Consider the following 27,527-nt stretch of genomic DNA (forward strand, 5'->3'; position numbering starts at 1 on the left):
AATTTAGAGTATTTTTTAACATACTGGAGAAAAGATGTATCATGATTATACAATGATCTCTCACTATACAGTTCATATAGCTTTTGTCTGCTCCTATGAATGCCAGCTGTTGCCCAATCATTAAATGACAGGAGACCACCTGATTTGACTGTCTTAGAAGTAAATATAGAAGCAAACTCTGTTTTAATTATTTTAAATAACATATCATACATTTCATTTGGATTAATATTATATTTGAATAAATCCAAATTTGAGAGTTTAACTGACACATTGCCTCTATATTTCTCCATTCACCTATTATTCACAGGAACAAACGTAAACTTTTTAATTTTAGTACATTTATTGACCTCAATATTAAAAGAGGCTAACTGACCAAAGTGGTCTGAACTCAGTTTGTTAATTATTGCCTGAGAAATGGGTTTATAATTGGTAAATATGTTATAAATACAGCTTTTGGAGGTGCCAGTTACTCTAGTAGGCTCTAAGAAAATATTGGTTAAATCATATGATTTGAATAAAGAACTGAATCTAATACTGGTTGAGGATTTTTCTAATAAATTAATATTAAAATCACCACATATCATGATATAATTCTTAGACTCAGGTAACTTTAATAAAACCTCCTCCAATACACTTTCAAATAATTCATATACTGCATCTGGGGGTCTGTATATACTATGGCGCACTTGAGCTCTGCACAGGCTATTTCAATTGTACGTTCAACAGAGAGGCCTACAATATCTTCTCGTTCTTTGAATTTAAATAATTTACTTACAAGAATAAGAGAGCCGCCACATGTAGCTTTTTCTCTGCTAAACGCACTTGCCACCTGATGACCACTGAAGTTAAAGATGAGCTCATATTTTCTGAGCCAGTGCTCTGTTAAACATAAAATATGTATATCTTTATGATTTATAAATAACTCCAGTTCAAGTTCTTTACCTAATAATCCTTGCATGTTTTGGTGCATCAGGTTTGCAATTTTACAATTATTACTTATTCCAGTACTTGTTATATTACATTGTGTTTTTACACTGCTAGAGGAGTGCCCTATTGTCTTATTGTTTAATTTTTTGGAAAATATTCCAAATCTTTGCTTAAATTAGTACACTGCTCAATAGAAGCAGTGGTTATTAAATTAATACTCTGCTCAATAGAAGAATAAAGATCCCAATCTCGATTGTTTCAGTGTGAAACTATATGGTAGTTGAATATGGTTTCACTTTTATCAATAAAAATACTTTACTTCTATAATCATACAAAACATAAAACAATATAATGGCGAAAAACAAGTAGGTACCTAAAGCAAAGAGTATAATAATATATAACCTAAAGTAATCAAAGCTTTCGCCAAACTGAAATCTGTTTCTTAAGCATTAAGCATACGTACTTATGATGTTATCATTATTTTTTACTCCTTACCTTTTTATTCCTTTACCTCTTTCGTGTGAGATTTATTTCAGTTTGGAATAAAATAGAACTGATTCTGAATTGGCTACATCATGAGAACCTTCCTACTATAGAATATATATATAATATATATATTATAGAATATGAAGGTTCATCAGGTTCTATATATATATTTATTATATATATATTATAGAATATGAAGGTTCATCAGGTTCATGATCAGAACTCATCACATCTACGGGAATTTCTATTGATGTTTTAGCCGGTGCAGTGCTTGCATTATTCAGAGTTTGTACTTTTAAAGAATAAGGTGGTAGCGAAATAATTATAATATATCTTCAGATATCTGCAAACACTCTGTAAAGGAATTTACGCGCACCCCTCGTATTAAACCAACAGCACCAGGACACAATAACATAATGTGACAAATTATTAATTTTCATGATAAATAAACTATGCCTATTTCTATAATACTAAAGAGTTATTATCATACTATGTAATGAACAAATTCATTAGAAAAAATAATAACCGATTACGTTTAGAGGTAAAATATAAATAAACTATAAGAAACTTGCGTTTTGGTAGCAATCGTAGTTTCATTTGAAAACAAAGTTTTAAGCTATTACTACAAAACCTCTAGTTAATTTGTAGTCGAACAAAGCCGTAAAATTTTATAACTCTTTTTTTACGTGATGTTTAAAAAACGTTTGTTTGTAATATAGTGCAATGATTATAGAATAATAACACTCAGAACGTTAGTTTCATTTATAGTTCCTGTTAATATATCAAAATCAAAATATTTTATTGCAAGTCACATTTTACAGTAGGATGGTTGGTACATTAATGGGTAGACAATATGTGACGCCCTGCAAGGGCACAGCAACGTTATACATAAAATAAATAAGTCTTATACATTTTTTACATTCTTATACTATATTGTAACTAATTCTCACACTTGTAATTAAAAAATTCGGGTAAATCGTAGAAGCATTTTGAAACTAAAAATTTTTTAAGATGTCTTTTAAATAGAGAAGGCTTCTCTTTATTTTTAATTTCGTTTGGGATGTGATTATAAATTTTTATTACCATGTGGTGAGGGCTCGATGACACTAATGACATACTTGTTTGGGGAATTTTTAATTTGTTTAAATTTCTATTATTTCGCTTGTTATTTGGTAGTGTTGTGTATAAGTCCAAATGTTTTTTAACAAATTTACATGCTTCTAGGATGTAAATTGAAGTAAGGGTTAAAATTTTGTGTTTAATAAAATATGGTCTACATGAATCCATCTGATGAATATTTTCTAAAATTCTGATACATTTTTTCTGTTGAATAAATATATCTTTTATTTCACTACAGTTTCCCCATATTAATATTCCATATGATAATCTAGAAAGTGCATATGCATAATAAGCAGCAAGGGCAGATTTGAAATCTGTTACGCGTTTTAGTTGGTAAAGAGCATAAGTAAAAGATGACATTTTGCTTTTTAATTTCTGTAGATATGGCTTCCATGTCAAGTGTGAGTCTAAATCAATTCCCAGTAGTGTAGCTGTGTCAACTGTTTCATTTGTAAGAATAAGATATATTTAAGGGGGATTTTTGATAAGGTTTAAAAGGTATAATTTTAGTTTTATTAATATTAAGTTCAAGATTATTATTATTTAGCCAATAAAAGATTTTGTCCATTGTAATATTTAATTTTTCTTCTAGTTGTTTTAAATTAGAGCATGGGATCAAAATAGAAATGTCATCAGCAAAAAGAGTACAATCATCATCTATTAAGTTAGGAAGATCATTTATGTATATGAGAAACAATATACAACCCAACACACTGCCCTGTGGAATCGATCCTGATAAGTGAGCTTTATTAGATCTTATGTGGTCTATCTTTCCAGTCTCGAAGTTAGTATTTTCTATTTCCACATATTGAAAACGATTATTAAGGTAAGATTTGAACCATTTATGGGCAATTCCTCGAATTCCTGAGAGAAATAATTTTTCTAGTAAGATATCATAAGAGACTCTATCGTATGCTTTGCTCATGTCAAGCAGTATGTAATATAGAAGTAACATTATAAGTAATGTGTGCGTGAGCGTCACGTACTTACATTCGCCAACACGCAACAGAGCCAAATAATGTTGCAAGTGAATAGACATTTCCCTAAATTAGTAAATTGTAAGAAATATTAGATTATATATAATAAAGAAAGAATAAATAATAAATAAATTAAGAATTAAATAACAACATCGCGTATTTAATTATCTTTGCAACAATTTTTGAAGTGTAAGGAAAGAGGTTCTTTAGAATCGTTGTTTTTTGAAACTCGATGAAACGAAAAAGCGAGAAGATTGAAGCGCTAATCCAGCTAAATCAGAGGTTTTCTAGAATGCTGAGAATGAATTTGGGATAATTTTTGAAATCCAAGATGGCCGCCATGCAAAATTATGATTTCAACAATATGGATATCATATCCGAGGTTCTCGAGGGTGCAGAGAATGAATTTGGGATCATGTTTTAAATCCAAGATAGCCGCCGTGCAAAATTATGATTTCAACAATACGGATATCGTATCCGAGGTTCTCGAGGAAGCAGAGAACGAATTTGGGATCATTTTTGAAATCCAAAATGGCCGCCGTGCAAAATTATGATTTCCATAATATGGATATAGTATCCCAGGTTCTCGAGGGTGCAGAAAGAAGGAATTGATTACACTGAAACATTTGCACCTGTTGCAAAAATGAGTACTCTTAGAATACTTATTGCACATGCAATTGAAGATAAATTTAAGTTATCCCAACTAGACGTGTGTACTGCATTTTTAAACGGCGATTTAGATGAACAAATTTATATGAAGAAGCCGAAAAATCTCGATAAATATTTAAAATACATAATTACACATGTAAAAGACATAGAGTTGATTAAAAAAGCAAAAGAATTGCTTTTAGATATAAATAGATATAAAAATAATGGGATATGTCAACTAAACAAAGCCATATATGGTTTGAAACAAGCAGGAAGACAATGGTTCTTAAAGTTACATGAGAAATTGTTGGAAATCGGATTTAAGAATTCTTCAGCGGATCCTTGCTTGTATATATTAGAATAAGGAGGAGAAAAGCTGTTTGCAAACATTTATGTGGATGCGATGTGATGTGATGTGATGATACTAGCATATAAATCAGAAATGTTGTTACGAGAAGTCAAAACAAAACTGCAAAAAGTTTTTGAGTTACGAGATATGGGTTCACTCCATCATTGCCTGGGCATACAATTCACCCATGTAAGGGGATAAATAACATTGTCACAGGAGAATTATATTGAAAATTTAATAAATATTGAATGTAAGCCAGTGTCAACGCCCATGGAGACTGGTCTGAAACTGGAGAAGGGTAATGGACTCACAGAGATGGAGAATATACCATACCAAATGTTAATTGTTAACTAATGTATTCATATCTCTAATATGCAAGAAACAATAAAAGTTAATTCAGACTTTGTTAAACAATAAATATAAGTATGGATGAAGGTATAAACATTTTTTTTTTACATTTAAAATGTGAATACAATTTCAATTTAGTATTCTAAACTTTATTTTACAGAAATATACTTTTGTCAACATTTCAATGGCTTGATCGAATAATTTTATGAAGCAGGCAATCATAAATAATTTCATGGAGAAAACGTATTTATAATATAAAAAAAATAATGAAGAAAACAACATCTTATATTATTATTAAGTTGCTAATTCTATGAATATTATTCAACAATGAACTTCGCCCACTCTGCTGGTGCAAATGGGCCAAACCACTCAAATGAGAACTAATCCACTTTTGAAATTTTGGATCAGCACAAGTCAGCATTGTGCAGCATTGTTAGCGAATTTTTCATTTGCGACCACTGTATAATGTTAAATAAATTCGTGTGTAGGAAAGTTCATGTTACCCTTTAATCAAATAATTTCCCACTTGCTCTGGATGAATATATTCAATCATTTTAATTGTTGAAGTTTCGATCCTATCCAGAGTTGCTCTAGATCGGTATTCTCCAATCATTTCCCTAGAACGTTAACTGACAACGTCAACGACAAGCTTGCTCGAATTTACCAATATTATTCTAAGAAAACTAAAATATTTCTAGTATTATTTAAAGGGTTATCTATGCTCATTAGATAATTTTTTAAGCTGTTAACTCAACCAAACGTAAAAGTTTTGCAAACAACCTAAGAAAATAACTATTTCCTAACAATTGACGTTCTATCTTGTTACGAGAATACGCATTGTGCAATTTCCCTAAATCGGAACGTAACTTCATCACAATCGTAACTGATCCGTAAATTTGTGTTTCCAACGGGCCTACCATGAACTCTTATTGCGATTGATAATAGCTAGCTAGCTAGATAGCGATAAAATGAACTGCTTTGCTATTTCATACCGCGACAGCATTTAAGCGATCGAATTTAGGTTGACGTCGAATCAAGTAGGAAATTAAATCGCAAACAGATTTAGTTCGTTCATTAATTCGCACAACCTAATTAATTACATTTCAACCTAAACTGGATACCTTATGTGTCAAAGTGAGCGATTCAAAATAAAAGTTGCTACTTCCTTAGCGGACAGTGAATCGTGTTGTTAATAACTTTTGAAAAGTAATGAAAACATATAGAAAAGGAAAATGTAATTCATGAAAGATGAGATGAGAATACTTTATAGGACTTTATTGTAAGACAAAATACTGTTAATAAATACCGAAAATGGAAATACTAAACACGAGTAATAATTTTTACGCAAAAACATCGCTAAAATCATATCTTTTTAGGTTTCGAAATGCAGCTATATGGTTTGAGTAAGAGAGACAAACTTATGCAACGACTGTAGAGCGTCATCTCTTCTCACACCGCGGACCACAGACAAATTTATTTCGTTCATTCTTCATAAACGATTCAAACGCCACTCAGTAAAAGGCACTTCATGGTACGAATTTTAGCGATTCAGCTTAGGTACCTAATCTGAACTACATCGGAATTGAATCGCTAATCATAAGTTGATGGTAGGCCTTCAGGAATACGTAATTTTTTTTTAATGAATTTAACTTTTTGACATAAGCTCTCCTCGATCCTACGCTCGTAATAAAACGGGAATAGGCCGGCCTATTCTTCGTCGATCTGTTCATAGAGAGACTGTTATAGTAACTAAGTCGTATTTGTTTGCTGCGATTACTAATTATTATGACAGTCATCACGACCATCATGTTCACGAAGCACCTTATCACAATCGAATTCAAGCTCTAAAAGTAGATTCATCTAATAATTTATATTTGTGCAGTTTTTTTTTTTTTTTTTTTTTATGAAATATTTAATGTTTAAAACGCCTTTGAAATGAATATGTTTCAAATTATATTGTATGCGGGAGGTTACAAGGTAATTTGTTAACTACCTATATTTACAGGCAATGTAAAATAATTAGAGGCCTATGAGTTTCTTGTATGTTCTTTTCATGAGCTCTACTGTAACCGAACCGAATTCACTAATGAATTGAATATTAATAATGATGATTTAAAATGAGTTTGAATAACGTTTATTTGACTTTAGTATTTATAGTTACACCTTGATATTATTATGACCGTAAATAAGAGAAAAATAGTATATTACATATAGTAATGACCGCATCGACAATCGACCACTAGTCGCACGAGTTGCACATACTATTTTGTATTAGAAATGCGACGATTTATGTATTATTTCCGACTCAATATTCGTTTTTAAACATTTGTTACTTAAATTATAATTTTATTTATTAAATTATACTGTCAGACGCGGCAACTGAATTCATTTGTGATATTTCGAAATTTGCGTGTGCCAAGTATAATTTGCGTCCGACAAGTAATCTTTTCGCATTCAAACAACATTTGCGTGCGACAAGTAAACTTTTCGCACTCAATGCACGCTCGTAACTCTAAAATGGGCAAACGGCTCTTTTTCAAACGCAACAGACAGCGCCAAGATACTAGGTACTTTTCCCGCATGAGTGTTACAAAGGAATAAATAACATGGGTTATGTATAACACATCAAAAAAGTCTAAGCAACATGCATGATATTACAAATTTACCATTTATATTAATTAATTTCTAAGTTTTACTTCACTCAAAGTGCATAGGTATGTAAACTTTTTTGATATTGATGACATACTGGCTGGTTGTAAAAAAAATAGATTGATTTGTTTTTTCATAAAATTAAATGAAAGGGAAATTGTTTGAATTTAAGTGCGTTTTTATTGCTACGTTTAGTCTTGATTTTATAATTTTATCAACCATTTAAATAAAGTTAGCGATAAAATTGAATTGTTAGATATTCTTTACGTCATAGAGCGACGTCATTTGACGGAAAATGAAATGCAAAGAGCTGTAGGTATGTTGCAAGCGGGAAGTAATCAATCTCAGGTATCTCGGCATTTTGGCATTCATAGAAGTGTTATTTATCGTCTTTGGCAGCGCTACAATAATACAAGGGAACCGGCTGAACAGCATACAGGCCGTAAAAGGAGTACAACCACTCGGCAAGACCGGTACATACAACAGATTGCAAGACGCCAGCCGATGTTAACCGCTCGAGAGATAAGTTTGAGGCTACAAAATTCAAGTGGTGTTGATGTAAGTCCCCAAACTGTGCGAAATCGACTGCATGAGTACGGCCTACGAGCTCGAGGACCAATTAGGTGCAAACTGACAAGTCACGGGAATCGCACTCGTCGAAATGAATGGTGTAGAGAACGCAGAACATGGACCCAGGAACAAAAGGGTAAAATTATGTTTTCCGATGAGTCGCGATTTGGGTTTAGGCCTGATACAAGAAGGGTGCGAGTGTACCGTCGACCCGGAATTACTGAAAGGCTCAGGTGCATTCAGGAAGTTCATCCATACAGCGGCTCAATAGTTATGGTATGGACGGGTATTATGAAGAATAGGCGAACTGAGCTCATTTTTGTAAATGGAAACATGAACGCTGAAAATTACGTTGAGGATATTCTCAGACCTTATATCCATCCATTTGCTCAAACCTTTGGCTCCGATTATACGTTAATGCATGACAATTCGCGTTCACATACAGCTCGGCGAACCAGTCAATACTTGGCAACGGAGAACGTTCGGGTATTGCCCTGGCCTGCACAATCGCCCCATTGAGCACGCATGGGTCATGCTCCAGAGACGTGTTTTGAAGGACTTGGACGGAGTGACAACAACCCAACAGCTGAAGGATTTGCTACAATTCCATTGGGAGCGAATACCGCAAGATGACATAAACAGTCTCATTAATTCAATGAATAATCGTTGCCGACAAGTTCTGAATGAATAGCAGAGGAGGCCATACTTTGTATTAAATTATCCTATTCTTTCACGATAAATTCATTTTCTTTAGAAATTTCATTTTGTTAAAAGAATGTTTAGTTGCTTATGTAACTTAGATTCTGCAGTATATTCTAAAATTGTTAATTTCGGTTATTCAATGATCTTATAAAGACAACAGCTGTTATTTTTACATCATAGGACCTAAAAATATTATTTTAAAAATAAAATACGTTATAATGTGAAAAATCTAGCTAAAATTTAAATTTGCACATGTTGCTTTTTTGATGTGTGTATTATGAAGTTGCCATTTTGACGTATTAGGACTTTTGATTAAAATAAATCTTCATGATCGGAGAACTAGTACCTCTTTTATTGTATCTCATATCATCACGTATGATACTTCTATAGAACGTGCAAGCCAACACGGTCTTATATGATGATACAATATTAACTCTATAGGAATTTACTGGTTTAAACAAAGGTACTCTTGTGATATGAATGGAAAAAAAACCTTAAAAAATCTAACTTGTCAGTTGTCACATCTGTAGAGTAAAAATATTCTTTGATATTTTATGACATTGACATAAATTATTAAGTGATGTTAGGGATGCCGATTCTTTCCAAATTTCGATCGATTCCAAAAGATCGATTTGAATCGTAAGCTGAATGATTCACAAATAAATCAAAGTCTAAAAGATCGATTTCAAGAAAATCAGTTTGTTTAGTTCAGGGAATTCGTATTTACAACCAAACCAGATTCCGATCAGGTATGAAGGAAAATGTTTATTTGAAAATGTATTTATTTTATGAAAAAATTAAATTTCCGAATACTTTATATCTAAACTTTTCAAAAATAACAGTTTGTCATATCGGATCCAACCGGTTCGGCTCATCCCTTGCAATGTTGCAGGCAAACGAAAAAGGCACTCCCTACCACAAGCAACAGCTGATGATCCCATGATGTGTCATGGCTATTGAGAGATATTATAAATAGAGTTTTTTTTATTTGCCAGTACAATATACGTACGTAAATGTAATTTTATTAAATGGAGTGGAAGGAAAGCATCAGCCATCTCGTAAGTTTTTAGGTAATTGTGAACGCCGTAATATTACGGGTACATACAATTAATTGTAAATAATTTTTTGGTTCTTGCCAAAACAAAATAATCGAATGTTGATTATCAAGTCTGAAATATTGATTCAAAAAATTTGTACCCAAACAATCGATTCTCCGATTAATCGATCCCAGATCGCCATTCCTGTCAGTGATGTCATTTGAAATTTATTGAAGATAACTTGAAAAGGAGGATTAGAAATTTATTTGGGTGGTAACTGATAAGGTATTTTTACTTAGCAGTGACCACAAAACTGAAATTTTCAATCAATGGATAATTCTACAGTTGATTATCAATAATTTTTAGGAGTTCGCGTCGACTGCCCAGAGTCCGCGAAAACTGCTACCAAGTTCCAATCGATTTGAAAGGTAACTTATCTATTTGTACAATTATTATATTACAGATATTATTAATTTAAATGTTAATGGAGTTCAACCTGAAATAACTAATTTTTTCAGACACCCAATAATGGCTCAAGCACTAAACTTTGGTGACTCATGTGCGCCGATTACTTGTCACGCATGGAATAAAGAGAGAAATCGTAAGTACTCAAGCAAAACTAGGTATGCACATTATGGATTCTATGTTCTCTAATATTCAAAATTTTTTTAATGACAATATCTTTACAGGAATTGCATTTTCACCTAATAATAATGAAGTTCATATTTATCAGAAGGAAGGCAGTGATTGGAAACAAACTGATAACCTGGTGGAGCATGATATGAGAGTTACAGGCATTGATTGGGCACCAAACACAAACAGAATTGTTACATGCTCTGTTGATCGTAATGCCTATGTTTGGACTCAAAATGAGGAAGGAAAATGGACCACCACACTGGTATTGCTACGAATCAATCGTGCTGCTACCTGTGTTAAGTGGTCTCCAATGGAGAACAAGTTTGCAGTTGGTTCAGGAGCTAGACTGATATCTATTTGCTATTTTGAAAAGGAAAATAATTGGTGGGTGTCTAAACATATTAAGAAACCAATTAGGTCAACTGTGGCCTCATTGGACTGGCACCCAAATAATATTTTATTGGTTGCTGGCTCAAGTGATTTTAAAGTCAGAGTTTTTTCTGCTTATATCAAAGACATTGAGGAACAACCTGGACCTAATGTTTGGGGGTCTAAGTTACCTCTGGGCCAATTGTTGGCAGAGTTTCCATCAATAGGAGGTGGATGGGTTCACAGTGTTTCTTTTTCTGCTGATGGGAATAAAGTTGCTTGGGTAGGACATGACAGTTCCATAAATGTAGCAGATGCTTCACAAGGAAAAGGAACAATTAAACTCAAGACTGAATATTTGCCATTCCTGGGTTGTATTTGGATATCTGAAAACTCCTTGGTTGTTGTTGGGCACAGCTGCATTCCATTACTTTACTGTTATACAGGGGACCAAATTAGATTTGTTGCCAAATTGGACAACACTCAACGGAAAGAGTCTGGGGGTTTATCGGCAATGAAGAAATTTCAGTCTCTTGATCGTCAGGCCAGAATTGAAACAAATGATACCTTTTTGGATTCAATTCATCAAAATGCCATCACTTGCATCAACCTGTATAAAGGAACAAAAGCTGATGCATCTAAATTCAGCACTTCTGGGCTGGATGGATTGCTAGTCATTTGGGATATGGAATCACTGGAAAAGTCAATTGAAGGACTAAAAATCATTTAAAATGCATTTAAAGTATTATATTTATTATTATATTGAATAATATGATCATCAGTTGCCTGTAAGAAACTGAAATCACTCGAAGAATGAAAAGCTGTAAAATGATAACAATCACAGTTTGATCAGTCTAGCGAAAACAAACAAAAGTGAGTGAGATCAGATCTCTGGCCGTTAAAACATTCAAATATACAGATATAAACTCAATTAGTTACAACAGCTATTAATTATTTACTATACAATAATTTTTAAACTTCTATAATTTATATAAATAATTAGACAATAAGACTACTAATGTACTAGTGATCAATCACATTAATACTACTGAAGTACTGATGACCTATTTAATAAAGTTATATAAATTAAATTATCTTTTAATGACACAATAATAGTGTTAATGTCAATACCCTAACTCGAACTATAAGGCCATTTTGATTAATAATAATTATTTGTGTTAGAAACTATGTTGAAAACTGGTCCAATCCTAATGAAGACCCTGCGTAGAACAGAACGTAGCTCAGGCTTGAGATCAAAGCAGGTGATCTCACATAACAGGGGATAGTAACTTGATACATGTGCCGCAAACTGAAACAAAAATAAGATTATCAGAATGATCAAAAACATTCAGTCTTTGCGCAAGTATGATATTTTGTAAAAGTAGGGAAGTATGTAACTGGCTATGAATAAACATAGATCACCCAATGGTAAGTAAATAATTGCTGCTATTCTGTCTTGCAACACCAGAGGAATCGACAGGAGCGTTAACAGCCTTTAAGGTAGGTAAATTTAATAATCATGAGCAACTTAACATTGGGTTCAGTTTGGTTGAATCATGTAAAATAGGGACAACAAGTGCACCATGTTTGATCTAATTTTTGTTATTTTGTATGAAAGTAAGATATTTTGCATTCTCAATCAGATGAGATCTGGTGATGAAAAGATTGTCCAAAACAATCAAACTTTGATTTATAATAAAGTAGATATATAAGCGTATTTCTTTGTTGAAATTTTCACTATTGTTAACTACCGAGGGTGGCACTGAAAATTTCGGGAATCAAGGATTTATTGCTTTTCGAAGTATTCTCCGCGAAATTTAACACATTTTTCCATACGATGGAACCAATCATTGAAGCAACCATTCCATTCGGAACTTGGGGTCCCCAAAATGGCCGTCTTGTAGGCGTCCACAGCTTCTTCAGGTGATGAAAATCTCTGACCACGCAATTTATTCTTTATTTTAGGGAGAGTATAGAAATCATTAGGGCTTAGGTCGGAGCTGTACGGCGGTTGGTCTAATAATTCTATGTTTTCTTGCTCTAAAAACTCTTTGGTTGCGGCGTTTGCAGTTCTCTTTACGGAGTTCAGAAACGACCTGTGGCAAACAAATGCTAGCATACCATTCTGCATTAACCGTTCTTTGTCCCTCAAGAGGAAAAGTCGCAACATGGCCGGTTTTGGAGACAAACGTGGCCACCATTTTTTTTGCAACACTCCGTGAACGAACAATTTTTGATGGCTTTAACTCATTTTCGAACACCCAAACTCGTGACTGGTTTTTTGTTTCGGGTTCGTCACCAGATACGATCCTGCGTGGAATCTTTCGAGAGTTCTGACGCACCAAGTAACGCGATCCGCCTTTTGCTTTTCACAGAGTGAAAAGGGGTGCACTTAGGGGTAGATATCTATATTGGTTTTATGGTAAAAGTATTTATTTACTATAGATACTAAATTAATCTATGACACTTGCTAAAAAACTATAATTATTGGTTCTACTTGTGAGTACGCGGATTTCTACTATTAATTGGTTACTCGGACCAGTCCTGTAATGTTAGACAAATGGTTAATGGTAACTAGGACCGGACCGATCAATGGCTACTCGCGTACTGCCTTACTAAAGGCAACACATGGTTATAAGTAATTAATATTATCTACTAAGCAATATTTGTAATATAATGCTGTTCGATGGATTTACTTCGAACACATAGCAACACGGTATCCATCGGGAAAACAGCTTTTTTACACCTAATTGTTCATGCAAGATTACTTGTATTTGACTGATGCCAATGTATAAAGTTGCCTGAATTTCGCGGTATGTCACATGTCGATCTTCCTCAGTCAGCTTACGCACAGCATGAACGTTTTCTTTGGTGACTGCAGTTTTTGGACGACCTTGACGGCGATCATCACTGAGCTTGACACGTCCACGTTGAAATTCAGCAAACCAGCGATAAATTGTGGTTTTGGATGGGGCTTCATCACCAAATGCAGAAATCATCCGGTCAACACACTGTTTTTGTGTTAAACCACTTCGAAAGTCACAATAAATCATCGCTCTAGAATTTTCTCGAGTCAATTCCATTTTCCCAACGACTAAACAAGTTTGACAAGATCTTGTGACAAGACCGAGAATCTTTTTTTAAATAAATGGTATGCGATTTTTAAAACCAAGGAGTTTTCAATTAAAAATATTTTAATATGACAGCAACAGTGTAAATATTCCATTCCCGATACTTTTAGTGCAGCCTATGTATAAATAATTTCAGCGAAAGTGGTAAGTAAGTAAACAATCTACGTATCAAAACGTTCTATTAATGGCGGTACCTACGTTACTGCACTTGCCAAGGTAGCTAATCATCGCGATAAATACAATCTTTAAGATATTCAAAGTTAATACTAGATATTTTGTTTTTAACATTTTTTTTACCACATCTACTTAGACCTTAACTATTTTAACACCTGATGATAATCATTTTGTTTAGAAAAAAACCTACTTATTTATTAGGTAGGTAAGCATATCAACTTATGACTAGGTAGAACCGTCAACACACAGTGTGGTGCAGATCTTCATCTGTCATGTTTATTATATTATATGTCAATTAATTTTTATAAGTAGATTCAACTCTATAAAGTGGGCAACGCTCTTGTGATTACTCTGGTGTTACAAGAGAACCGCGGTGATTTTATACCACCAGCTTACCAGCATGCTTGCTAGTTTGTTCTCTTCAATAATAAATGTTTTAGTGGAATATCTGCTTTGGCTATAGTAAAAAAGTAAGAGTTTTTGATATAACAGGTTAATGAACTAATATATAATGTAGATAAGTAAATACTCACTCTTTCATCTGGCATCTTCAATATTCGAGTCAGAATAAGCAGAAGAATTGAGGTCCAAGCATCGCGGTGTGCTTCATTGTTCAATCCAGCGAAATACTCCAGAGCTTCACAGCAAATAGTAATCAAGCTCTTCTGTACGAGTGGCCAATGATCTCTGCGGGTTTCATCACTATACATTTTAAGCAATATGCGCATCACACACGCGAGGGACTGGGTCTCTTGTTTCAACATGTTAGGTTTTACCGAACCCTTAAAGTTTGCTTTCCAAAGAACATTTCTCTGTGCATTATTCGTATTAAAGGTCTTAGCGAACCGATGACTGCACATGAGACATTCCACCAGTCGCAGCAAATGTGGCGAACTCAGCAGACGATACATGCCTTGCTCTTCACGTTGACATTCCTGTTCTGTACCTGGATGTCCTCCGGTTAACTCGGCAGCAGCAAGTGCTAAAGTCTCTGCATCTTCCTTTCGAGATGTGGCTGGATAGAAGACTATGTTGTCAATGGTTTGGATCAGTTCTAATTGAACCACACATTTTATTAAAAGACTGTTGAAGACACGATTAGATGATTTTATTTCATCGCCACCTTGTGGCTTTTTCAGAATGCCGTGTCGTACTTGTGGTGCTTCAATATCATCATTTTCTTCTGGCTTCCACGTAAGTAATGTAGTGGGAAGAGTACTATTAAATATATCAAACATGATCTGACAAGTCTTGCTCCAAGTGTCTTCATTAAATTTCATTCCGTTTGATATGACTAGATTTTCTAAACAATTCGTGCCCGATCTTGCGAGTTGTTCATTGTCTTGTTGTACACACCAATGCAACTGAGCATACAACTGTTCTAATAACAGTGAGCCAAGAGTGTCAAAATACTGTGTGAACACATCTACTATAGCATACAACGCGTGGTTGCATGTTGTGGTCATCCATTCATTCTTCTCTAGTTGATGTTCAGGCAATTTCATATTGTCAAATATTCTGAACAAAATATTGAATAAATCTTTCCACCAATGCGGACGGAATGAATCTCCATGTGTTTTAATAATTTCAAATAAAACTGTTAAACCTCGAGTTCGTACATCTAGCTTGCATCGACTCACCACACATGAAAGTGAGAATAGTAGAGGAAACCACCCTCTCAACCAGACCCTGTCTTCTTCAGGGGCGCCTGGTTCCCCTTCGAGTCCAGCGTGCTCAGCAAATAAGTGAGGTGAATTTCCAACAGCAGTTGCACAAGACCGAACAAGCCTTATGGCTTCCATCGAAGTATCGGGAAACTTAGCATTGCAAGCAAACTCTGATAAGCATTTTACTGCATCTTGGAATGAATCTATCATTGCGGGAAATTGTTTATCATACAAGTCATTAATAATTTTACCCGTCGTTTGGAATGCCAAATCAACAATTGCTTCATCCTGATCACCTGCTGCTAAATGGAAAACTGAAAAAATATTTTTCCAACCAGATCTGATGTTTGGTGCTTGTGAATTAACCATTTGTGCAATGCATCTTACAACCATGTCTCTGATAGTGGGAGAGTTGTTCTTTTTCATAATATGTTCAAATGGGCGTAAAAAGTCTTTTTGGAATTTGAAATTGGCAAATTCACCTTTCTCTATGAATTTCATTGATAACTGTCTTAGCGAATCTACAGCAAAGAATGCTATGTCCTCATTATTGCTGCAACCTACTTTATTGAAATGATCTCCAAGTACTTGCCAAATCCGAGACCACTGCAGCCTGATTCGGCCCATATTATAATATGATATTTCTACAATCTTTTGTAAGGAAAACATTCGAGGATTGGTAGGATGACTAAGCTCATCTAGAGATACTTGACAGAGAGCTTTGACAAAATCAACAATAGCATTTCCATCTAATCTAGTTGATCCAGTAAATATTCTATCTACAGCAACAACTACACTCTGAGAACTTGTCTCTCCAATGTGTTCCTTAACACTTGGGTCTAAAGTCATAAGGCTAAATTTAAGGGAATCTGCCTGGGGTTTGATGCCCGACCCAGAGAGAAATTGAGGTCTCACACCTGTTCCTATGAGCTGAGCAAGTTCTAATTGGGATATACATTTAACAACATCTAACCAACTTGTACCCAAATAATTACCATCAGTGTGAGCTACTGTTATCAATGTTTTAATGGTGTCAATATTTTTAGCTTTCATTTCAGTTATTGGTGAATTAGCAGTCAAAAGTGTAAAACGAGCAAGCGCTTGTACATACGCATCTCGTTCAAGGGACATATGAAAAATACAAGTAATCCTTACAGCACATCTTATACCATCCAAGCAAAGAGAGGCAATTTCTGGATCATCACAATCTTGTAGGCCAACAGAAAAAGCAGCTAAAAATGGAGTCCAAGCCATTTTGAACATAGGCCTGACATGCTCTACATGCTTTGCTGTGGTAAAAGGAGTTTGAACATGGGAAACAGATTCCATTAAATTTTTTGCTGCTGTTGAAATTTGCTCCATTTCCATGTTCCATATTAGTTTTCGTTTCTTTTCATTTGAAATCATAAGTTTTCCAGGTTTTGATGTATTCTTCATCTTGATTTCATGGCCAGCTATTTCATCATATATCTGTGACAAATATTCCCGAGGTAAGTCATTATTATCACTTATTCCACTATTCAATTTTATGTATTGTTCTTTTGTCATTTTATTTTTTACTTGTGGGGAATGCAAGTCTGTTGTTAACATTATAATAGAAAACGCTAATACATAAACAGTGTCCGCACTTGTAAATAAACTATTGGTGGGATTACATTCACAATAACGTGCTGCAAACTTTTCCATAAGTCTATCAATTTTTTGTGCTTCTCCAGGCAATCGAAAACCTTCCAAGAAATGGCGTAAAGCAGCAACTATATCCATATTGCTAAAGTTCATAGAGTCCACATAGGCATACATGACCTCTTTTGAATGATCATCATTTTCTCCTAAGTACTCTCCAATAAAAGTTTTATCAAGTCTCTCATCAGTTAGTAACCATTCTGCAATTTCTTTTGTTAATGTTCCCAATAAACCTTGATCTTGTAAAAAAGACACTCCTTTCTTTGGTTTCCTATTAAATAAATCAATACCAGTCTCCCAAACTTCCTTTTGCTGTTTTAAAACTTCAAATTGCTCTGGTGAGTCCAAATTTTCCCTATTCCCAATGTTACTTGACCCCATAGAGGCAAGGCTGGCGCTAGACCCACCATGAGACTTGATACTATGATGATCAAATTCTTCTTTTATAGGCCTTTCACCTAAGGTTGTTTGCATATTAGGATTAATGTATAGCTCTTTACTCCATTCAACCATACATTTTAATATAGAGACCAAGCATTCAAGACCTCTAATTCTCATTGATTTTTCTTGATTTGGAGTAGCTCCTAATTCTAAGGCTTGTCTTCCTTGAGCTATTTTGGAAACATCACTGACAAGGCGTTGAAACAAATTAGCAGCTGATAAATCACAATCATAGTTGACATAAATATCAACTACACTTTGAGCATCTCCACAAATTCTAGTGAGTGCTTGAATGACCATCCATTTATGTTCAAAAGTGGAACTTGAAGTTTCCAAAATATTCATGAAAATTTCTTTGAAGAAAACTTCAATTTGTTTTTTAAGATGTACTTTGAAGTTTTGAAGGAGAGCTAAAAAAATTGCCAAAGAGAGTTCAAAAACTTCCGGAACTGAACTGACACCATTCTTAGATAAAGCAACACATAAATATTGTTTTATTGCAGTGATGAACATTTCATTGTTTCTAAAAATGGGCCCCGCATTCTGAAGTATAGACAGAAGTAAGTGAAGAGAAAGAATTTTTGATCTTAATTCATGAGATTTGGGATCTGGTGCTCCTTCAGGTAGGGGTTTCATGGATAATTTACACAGTGCTCTAAAAACCAAGAAAGCATCTTTTTGCAAAACATGTGTGAATTTGGCTGTCACTGAGTTATCATTTTCAGACACAACATCAACACTCTCCTGTGAAGGAATTCTCGGTATAGCTGTGTCACTTACAATCTGGCTATTACTTTCCTGGGATATACTATGATTATCTAGAGAGTCATGTGGATTCTCATTGTTTTCAGAGACATTATCTTCGATTTCCAAATACTTTTTTGCTGCAATAGAAACTGCATTGTCAATGACAGATTCTACAATTTGTTGTGCAATCATTTTAGCTTCTACAATTTTATCAGGCATTTCCTCTTGATCATTGTGATTTTGATGATCAGACACTATATTTCCATTTGGCATTTTATGATATAACATGGGATTAGACTGATGTACGTCAGAGCCACCTTCCAAAGCTTGATTTTCCATTTTAGTGAAAATAACATTCAGCATTTGTGTTAGAGTGGCTCGTGCTGTTGTTTGATTTATCAAATTCTTACTTGCCAAATAGATATTATAGCATGTTCGAACTGCAAGCAATACTGTTCCCTCATGAACTTCAACATGTTGACTTGTAATCACTGTCAAAAGAGCTTTGATAATTTGAAGCTGAACTCCTTCGTCAGTCTGTGGGCCAGTGAAACAGCTGCATATTGTCTCAACTATTCTATCAATAAGAAGCTTTCTGGGAGTAGTTGAGTCAGGTATATTTCCAGTAAGATGACCATAGGCAATTAGTTTCTGCAAGCAATCCAAAGCTGTAACAACTATCCTGGATGCCTTGCTTTGGCATGCCAACTCAAATGGCAAGAAATACTTTTCTGCTGTTATAATATTTGATGCATCATTTTTAGGTAAGGGTAGTGTGCCAGAGGGAATCTCTGTTGACTCTGATTGGCCTCCATCTTTTAATTCTGCCTTAATTTCCTCTGAAACAAAGATCATATTTTATAGCAAGACAAATCTCAGTTATAAAAAGTGCAAGCAAGTTGATGGTACTATATTGATGACAAAAAAAGAATAAAACTAAATAATCTGACTTGAGTTTTGTGCCATCATATAAGATAATATAACACTATGTACTTGTAAATACTTTTCCTATCAATAAATATCAATTACCAGACTTGCTTTAGGTCTAACAACCAATCGTAAATTGGTGATTTAGGTATGTAATTTTTTTTGTATATACAATATTTATTAAATTTGAAATCTTGTTTTTATTATTTGCTGATAAGTGCCACTGGTAAAACAGACTGTTAACATTTTTGCAAAACTATTGCAGTTTATGAAAATACAACCATCTGACAGACATAATTACAGACTGTCAAATACTTTGTAAAGTGGTGCCATTGGTGCACCCTTTTACAGTAAAAATAATCTTGATATACTGATGCAGTGGGTCTATAATTATTCTTATATAGATTTCTAAAATGAACAAAAGAGTTAAGCTAAAGTTTATATTAAAATAACAATAACAGAAAATTTATTTCTTGAGTATGAGAATCATGTTTGAAAAAAAAAGGAGTATCTAGTTTAAAATTGACCTAAACCCAAGAAGCTAAACTAGAAGCTTGCTGTTCTTACTAAACTAGAAGTACTAACACAAAAATATTAATACATATTATCTTAAAATAAATTGCCAAAATTAAGGTAGTTTTATTTTTGTATTACTAATGGTGAAGAATTTTACTTGGTATAATAATTAGAGATTATGTTTTATAATCACTTTGAAGAGGATAAATATGTCAAAATTTACCTCAATACAACCATATAATTAGAATTTATGAAGTACAGATAAGATAACAAATAGGTAGGCATATCCCCACCATAACATTGTTCAAGGCTCAATGCACTCACTTTTCACAGTATTAAAATATACAATCATGTTAAAAGTTCCCTATGTTCTATTGTACTATATGTATTATATTATATGGCACATCTAAATATTGACTTACTAAACGTTTCCTAATGCGCCAAAATGGACACTTACCAAGGGCAACTTCACAAGACTTTTTCAGCTGGCTGTGATAAGATCGTTTTATATCCTTATCCGCTAAAATCTTTTCCAAAGCCCTGACTATGAACATTTCTTTAGTCTTCAGGTTGGTTTGCATCGTTAAAGCTGAAATCACTCCATTCGTTTGGTCGAAGTCGAGTTAGACTGGCGGTATATTCTTATTCATTTATCGTAATTTCTAATTAGGCACTGATGTATTGCAAATATTTTAGGATTACATTAGTAACGTAAATGCACGCATAAAACTAAATAAGGATTTAATAACACTATTACATTTCACTGTGGTCTGTGATTGCGAATTACCTACGATGTAAATTACTAAATTGTAAAATAGAACTATAATGTTCTTAGTTCCCCTCACGGCTCACACCTCATCACAAACATGTCAAATGTCATGTGCCAACTGCCAAATTATGTCAAAGTCCTAATTTTTTTATTCACACATCATAGGCATAGGTGAAGATAGTGTTTAAATTCTCTTTGGGCATGGGGATCAGGGTGTAACGATAAAATAATGTTAAACACATTCGAGGAGAAAGTAATATCACATTTACCATATCATCAATCTCTGAAATTGTACAGATTATATATTTTATTAACATTTGATTTCTGATACCTGCGAAACATTTAAGTACAGGCATGTTTACAACTTACCCACCTGTCTTAGATAATAATACAACCAGAATTTTAACGTACCTTTTTAAATAATTTTACTCACATCTGACAGTTGCTCTGAGGACAGCAACTCATGTAAATATAACCTCCTTGATTTGAGAACATTTTCAATTGCTCTGCATGTAGTAAATTGGCTTACATTAGGACTGTATCAGAGAGAAAACAAGAAGTTATAAGCAGATGGAGATTCTGCCAGTAGCGCAATATCACGGCAAGTTTTACTCTCGATGATGAAGCTCGTCTCATTTGTGTTTTGTAACGTACAAATAGTGAAAACATCGTTATAAGCTTCTTAAACTTGTCCTCACTCGTTCTAAAATAACAGGTGCAATCTTTAAAACTTCACTCAAGATTATTCCTTTCGTAATGGTCATATGGTTAAATTGATTTCGTTTTAAAATCGAGTCTTTCACCCATCACTTTCTCTTACGTTTAGTTTCAATGCTAATGCAAGCATTATAGCTCTCTTTCTGTGATTGACCGTGGTTTATTTTTATTTACTCAAATTATCTTGTACGAAACACGAATTCACGATGTTAATATACAAGGATCGCGATATCGTCAATTTCATATGTCATCTATAAATACATCGTAAAGGATAATTTCACAAAAAATATCGTGATTGTTTAGTATGACCATTTTGTTTAGATACTTTGTTGAAGTATGTGCGTATTATTGTCATTCTACCTAAAACCTTTATTTTGATTCATATTAATGCTAATTCACATATATTTAATATACTCTGCACCTGCAATAAGTAGATTTCATTTTTGGTATTATGATTGTGGGGCTGTGGGTGTGGGCCACAAACTGAGATGCTAAAGTTGTTGGCATTTGGCTTTAGAGTAAAAGTGTTCTGGAATCTGGATTTGGCAGTTGGCACTTGTCAGTTGTCAGCGGCAACTGCGAGTGCGGTACCTACTACTGCGGCTTTGGGTAATGGGTTTGTGATTGCGATTTGCGACGGTAACATAATCACCAAATCCAAAACTTTTGACTTAATAGTTTTTATTATTTGATTGGTTTTAATATAGTAATCAAAATTGCTTCCACAATGACAGTAACTCGGGTGGCAGAATCCCGGACGGAATTCAAATTAAAAAGTCTTCCCGAGGACGCAATTTCGAGTATTAAATTTGCGCCGAAATCAAATCAGTTTCTTTTGGTAGCCTCTTGGGATTGTTCTGTGAGACTCTACGATGTGTCAGCTAATATTGAAAGGCATAAATATAACCATGAGTTGCCCGTTTTAGATGTTTGTTTCAGAGTAAGTCAGCCATTACCAGTTTGCTGTTATGGTTTTCATAACCTGTGATGTTTATTATTTTTATCGTTAATACAGGATTCTGTACACTCATACAGTGGAGGCGTAGATCAAACTCTGAAGATGTTTGACTTGAATGCTACAAGTGAAACAGTACTAGGTGATCACAAAGGGGCCATTAGGTGTGTAGAGTTTGCAAGTGAGGTGAACGCTATACTGACTGGAAGTTGGGATGGAACTGTGAAGATGTGGGATAGTAGAGTGCCAAACTGTGTAGGTACATATAATCAAGGAAATGAAAGGGTATGTGGACTTAAAATTACTGTTATGTTTGGTTGATAAGTTCAAGTAATTTTTCTAAAATATAAGATTGCTCTACTATTTCGTTTCTTAAATTTTTGTTTAAATATTTTCTAGGTGTACACAATGAGTATAGTTGGAGAAAAATTTGTTGTTGGGACATCAGGACGTAAGATATTTGTGTGGGATGTGAGGAACATGGGGCATGTGAATCAACGGAGAGAATCCTCTCTCAAGTACCAAACTAGATGCATAAGAGTTTTCCCTAACAAACAAGGCTATGTTTTAAGTTCTATTGAGGGCCGTGTCGCAGTTGAATATTTGGATAGTAATCCAGAAGTACAGAAAAAGAAGTATGCATTTAAGTGTCACAGGATTAAAGATGGAGGTGACTATTATGTGTGTTTAATTTTCTTTAAATATTGTATTTATTTGAGCTAAGAGGTAAGCAAATCTATTGTAACTGTAACTGATTTTGATTGACAAGTCGTAAACAGTCAGCCACACTTTGAATTAGCACCTTAGTATTATGAATATTAAACCACTAATGTTAAGGCTCACATTTACAAATCAGATTTGGTCAAGCGTCATCGGGCTGTGAGATAGCAATAGCTAACAATCTCAACCAGCAATAGCTAACAATCTCAACCAGCAATAGCTAACAATCTCAACCAGCATTAGCTAACAATCTCAACCAGCATTAGCTAATAATCTCAACCAGCAATAGCTAACAATGTATGAGTGTGTACATGCCTATCGCTGGCTGAAAGAGTAAGCAGAATTTGGAAGGTATTTAGAAGTATGTGGGTGGAAGTGATGAAATAATATAAAAAACGAAACAAAGTGTCTGTGACATGGACAGGTCACAATTTAAACTTTGTAACGTATCTTAATATTAAAAATTACAGGTATTGAGAAGATATATCCAGTTAATGCAATTAGTTTTCACTCAGTGTACAATACATTTGCTACAGGGGGTTCAGATGGCTACGTCAATATATGGGATGGTTTTAATAAAAAACGACTTTGCCAGTTCCACAGGTAATCATTCTATTATTTACTATTGTTTAATAAGTTTAAACATAATTTTCACTTTCTATTGCCATACTACTAGAAAGTCATATTATACTTTAAATTATATATCTGTGTATATGTTAAAAGTATGGGTTAGAATGGAATACCATAAATGACAAAATTTGAATTACGTACAATGAATTAGTACCATAGATAGTTGACACTGGAGAAGTGTTTTAAATTTTTAATACAATTAAATTAGATAAGATTTAAAAGAGATCTCAGTCTATGCTACAGTGCTTGTTCCGAGTTATATTTTGCAAAATGCAATCAAGTAGATAGTAGTCAATATGTAGTATCATTACTTACCCATGAATCAATTTATTGCCCGAGATTGATATATTTTTCTTATACTTAATACAAAGGTGCAAGAGAAAACCCAAAAATTTCAAAACAAGGTAATTAAATATTTCAAACCTATTCATTAATTTTTTAATGTTTTATACCTCTCTGATATGCTATTTTCAATTTTATTAATTAAACATTCTTTTTCACAAGATTTTATAACAATACTTTACTTGAACGGTTGGCTCAGTTGGTTAAAGCACCGGCACGGAACACCGGAGGTCATGGGTTGGAGTCCCGCATCATTCATAAAATTTTGTTTTTCACATTTTATTTGTTAAACATTCTTCAACATATACACTTAAGGAATAAAGTATTATTACAGTTAGAGAATTATTTTAAAGCTACATTTGACTTTACTGCATTTTTAATTATTTCATGTCTGTTTCAGATATAACACAGCAGTCTCATCCCTAAGTTTTTCTCATGATGGCTCTGCACTTGCCATTGCTTGCTCACAACTAGATGAGACCCAAATTGAAGATCCCAAGCCCGAAGACACCATCTACATTCGATATGTTACTGACCAAGAGACCAAACCAAAATGAGGGTGTCCTGTGGGTGCTGTATGATTTTGTGATGGTATTGCTATGTAGTACCTATATATCCTAAACTATACCATAGATGTATAATATGCTCATGATAATAAATAAAATTGGTTCCAAGAAGACATCTAAGGTTCTCTTCATTTGTAACGAATAAAAACCGATCTGTGAGCATTTTCCGGTGCGCCACATGAAACAAACTTGCACTAATTACTTGGCAGTAGTACATTCATGCATTATTTCACATATTAGATTAGGTTTGGGAGTATCTACATAGAGTTGTTATCACAATATCATAACACCATGAGTGTTGGAGGTTAATAAAAGTGAAGTTTAAGTGGACTATAATTAATAAGTTTTTAATAAATATATCTCTAAAGTGTGTATTTATTTTATTATTAGTCGTTCACCAACATTCAAGTGTCAACTTTTAAGAATAATGAGTTTGCTTTGCTAATGTGTAGTCTTGCAAGAAAAGACTAAAATATTATTATCAAATAAGAGGCTTGTACTTGGGCCTTGGCTTGGATTAAGGTCATTTGCAACTCTTATAATTTGCAGATTTATTTTTTGCGGAGAAGGACTGTTGTTACTTCTGAGGGAGAGTTTCGTACCGTTTCACCACATGTTACGAATAGTATCTTGATCTATATATGTGGGTAACACTGAAAATGTTTCGAACTGGCCAGTTAGAAATGTTGCTAACGAAAACTTTTTTTGAATTTCAATTTTAGAACTGTGGTAACCTAATGTAGTATATTGCATTTATTTGTCATTTGTTTTTGTGAATTGCCGGCAAAGAGTTTTATTCTTGTTATACGTGAAAATGAACCTAACGCGAGACAAAATTCGGTCAATTATTTATTATGACTTTGATGTTGTGGGCTTACTCAACCACAAAGCTATGATAGGCTCCGATTAGCATTTCTTAATGAAGCCCCATCTCATGCCACTGTTTACAATTGATTTTACGAGTTTAAGCGTGGACGTAGCAATCTCAATAATGATCCGCGTGAGGGAGGGGGATAACAGCGACTACTGAAGATAACATCAGTGCTGTGCGACGAATGATAGAGGAACATAAGAGAGTGACCTATCGCACATACGGGCAAGCTTAGGCAATGGTATGAGTCAACTTCAAAAAATATTACTCGAACATTTAGGCGTCAGGAAGCTTTGTACCAGATGGATTCCCCATATTTTAACCGACGACCAGAAACACCTTCACATGGACTGGTGTCGTCAAATGTTAGATAAGTTCAACGGCGATGACTCAAATGCAGTATTTGACATCGTCACAGGTGATGAAAGCTGGATATATTGCTACGAACCCGAAACCAAAAGACAATCAGCTCAGTGGGTGTTTCCTTTCGAGGATCGGCCAATCGTACTTCAGACTAGTATGTCAATCGCTGTTTGCCTGTTGTTTTGGAAAAAATTCGACATCAGCGCCCTCGAAGCAGGATCCTCCTTCACCATGACAATGCTTCAGCGCACTCCGCAAAACGGACTGTTGAATATTTGACTGAGGCAGGTGTCGAGATAATGAGTCATCCGCCGTATAGTCCTGACTGACTTTATTTATTCCCAAGAACTAAAGAAAATTCGAGGTATTCGCTTTAGGAGCCCTGAAGATGCGGCGAAAGCGTACGAAAATGACATAGAAGAGACCCCTAAGGAAGAATGGGCCCACTGCTTTTCTCAGTGGTTCCATCGAATGCGAAGATGTGTAGAGAGGAACGGAGATTACCTCGAAAAACAATAAAAGTATTGGCAACTTTCTACATTAAGCCGTTTTTCATTTTCTAAACATTTTCAGCGTTACCTAGGTACAACAATATTAATAATCATTGCCACAATCAATAATGATGTCTGGCAGTTGCCTCATCATACAGATTAGCGTTTGAATTTAGCTTTATATATTCGTATTCGTAAGTTGAAAAATATTTATAAATTGATTTCGTTTACTGAGAAAAGGATGTATCCGACACTTACTAAACCGTTGGCATTGACGTGTTTGATTTGTCTATAAGTATTTACGTCCACGTATTGACACATCCACAGAAAATGTTTCTATAGCGACATTCATCGTGAAACTGTCTGAAAACAAGCAGTGGATTGTACCAGTGACCAGAAGCAACAACTTGCGACTGTATCTGATCGCCGCTAGAGGACACAGTAACTACGGTTTTCTGTGGTGGGGTGCCGAGTCGGTAACAAAAATATACATCGGTGCAGATTCCCATGGGGACGTGGCACAAATTACGAACGATTCCTTAAGCGAAATTCACGGTAACCAGGGCTATAGAGATAAAACGAAAAGAAAAATACAGAAACCATGTGTGGGTCCGTTACAGGAAAGTCCACGACGAAAACACACCATTCGCATTCTAATGGAATCCCAAAGAATAAACGATAAGAGAGACCTCCACATGGTTTTTATAAATATAGAAAAGGCTTTTGATCGCATCATAAGACCATTAATTTAGCAGGCATTACGAGCAAAGATGGTACCTGAATGTTGTGTGCAAATAGTAGCAGACATGTATGACAGCGTCTCCGCAAAAGTTCCCAGCAGGAATCAGTAAGAAGCTCGGTGAGGAGGGAGTCTTCTCGGGAGGCTCATAGGAGTGCTTTTTGATTCAAGAATGCCAATACGCGTTAAAGTCAAAGTGCACAAAACCGCAACGACTTATGACGGAGTGGAGTACTGGCTGCCCAAGAAACAACAATCCGA

At 34.5% G+C, this 27,527-nt stretch overlaps 3 protein-coding genes across 4 annotated transcripts; 2 read left to right on the top strand and 1 right to left on the bottom strand.

Annotated features, from left to right (window-relative positions):
- The first annotated feature begins 9,991 nt into the window (after positions 1-9,991).
- On the top strand, positions 9,992-11,908 carry LOC126976616 (actin-related protein 2/3 complex subunit 1A-B). 2 transcript variants are annotated; one of them, XM_050825089.1, is made up of 4 exons: positions 9,992-10,097; positions 10,179-10,240; positions 10,331-10,413; positions 10,502-11,908. In XM_050825089.1, exons 3-4 carry the CDS (start codon positions 10,341-10,343, stop codon positions 11,545-11,547), a joined length of 1,119 nt encoding a protein of 372 aa, XP_050681046.1. In that variant the 5' UTR covers positions 9,992-10,097; positions 10,179-10,240; positions 10,331-10,340; the 3' UTR covers positions 11,548-11,908. The 2 variants fall into 2 exon arrangements, with proteins under 2 accessions (XP_050681046.1, XP_050681045.1); XM_050825088.1 differs by having other exon boundaries at positions 10,032-10,240.
- LOC126976574 (brefeldin A-inhibited guanine nucleotide-exchange protein 1) lies at positions 11,550-20,952 on the bottom strand. The gene is made up of 3 exons (XM_050824962.1): positions 20,561-20,952; positions 14,656-19,499; positions 11,550-12,126 (listed from the first exon to the last, which is right to left on the bottom strand). Exons 1-3 carry the CDS (start codon positions 20,682-20,684, stop codon positions 11,977-11,979), a joined length of 5,118 nt encoding a protein of 1,705 aa, XP_050680919.1. The 5' UTR covers positions 20,685-20,952; the 3' UTR covers positions 11,550-11,976.
- Positions 20,953-22,156: 1,204 nt separating this feature from the next.
- On the top strand, positions 22,157-25,172 carry LOC126976630 (mitotic checkpoint protein BUB3). The gene is made up of 5 exons (XM_050825110.1): positions 22,157-22,529; positions 22,605-22,829; positions 22,944-23,214; positions 23,735-23,867; positions 24,637-25,172. Exons 1-5 carry the CDS (start codon positions 22,317-22,319, stop codon positions 24,791-24,793), a joined length of 999 nt encoding a protein of 332 aa, XP_050681067.1. The 5' UTR covers positions 22,157-22,316; the 3' UTR covers positions 24,794-25,172.
- The last annotated feature ends 2,355 nt before the right edge of the window (positions 25,173-27,527 follow it).

The sequence above is a fragment of the Leptidea sinapis genome, chromosome 41 (genome assembly GCF_905404315.1).
Source record: "Leptidea sinapis chromosome 41, ilLepSina1.1, whole genome shotgun sequence".
Lineage (NCBI taxonomy): Eukaryota > Metazoa > Arthropoda > Insecta > Lepidoptera > Pieridae > Leptidea > Leptidea sinapis.

What these genes read in the sequence shown, in the direction of transcription:
- LOC126976616 (XM_050825089.1), top strand. Translation starts at nt 10,341, where the DNA reads ATGGCTCAAGCACTAAACTTTGGTGACTCATGTGCGCCGATTACTTGT. An exon ending in ATGGAATAAAGAGAGAAATC is followed by an intron (nt 10,414 to 10,501) that starts GTAAGTACTCAA and finishes ATATCTTTACAG; the next exon opens with GAATTGCATTTTCACCTAAT.
- LOC126976574 (XM_050824962.1), bottom strand. Translation starts at nt 20,684, where the DNA reads ATGCAAACCAACCTGAAGACTAAAGAAATGTTCATAGTCAGGGCTTTG. An exon ending in GTCTTGTGAAGTTGCCCTTG is followed by an intron (nt 19,500 to 20,560) that starts GTAAGTGTCCAT and finishes TCTTTGTTTCAG; the next exon opens with AGGAAATTAAGGCAGAATTA. An exon ending in TGAAGATGCCAGATGAAAGA is followed by an intron (nt 12,127 to 14,655) that starts GTGAGTATTTAC and finishes TTTTTGTTTCAG; the next exon opens with TTTGCGGCACATGTATCAAG.
- LOC126976630 (XM_050825110.1), top strand. Translation starts at nt 22,317, where the DNA reads ATGACAGTAACTCGGGTGGCAGAATCCCGGACGGAATTCAAATTAAAA. An exon ending in TCACAGGATTAAAGATGGAG is followed by an intron (nt 23,215 to 23,734) that starts GTGACTATTATG and finishes TAAAAATTACAG; the next exon opens with GTATTGAGAAGATATATCCA. An exon ending in CGACTTTGCCAGTTCCACAG is followed by an intron (nt 23,868 to 24,636) that starts GTAATCATTCTA and finishes TGTCTGTTTCAG; the next exon opens with ATATAACACAGCAGTCTCAT.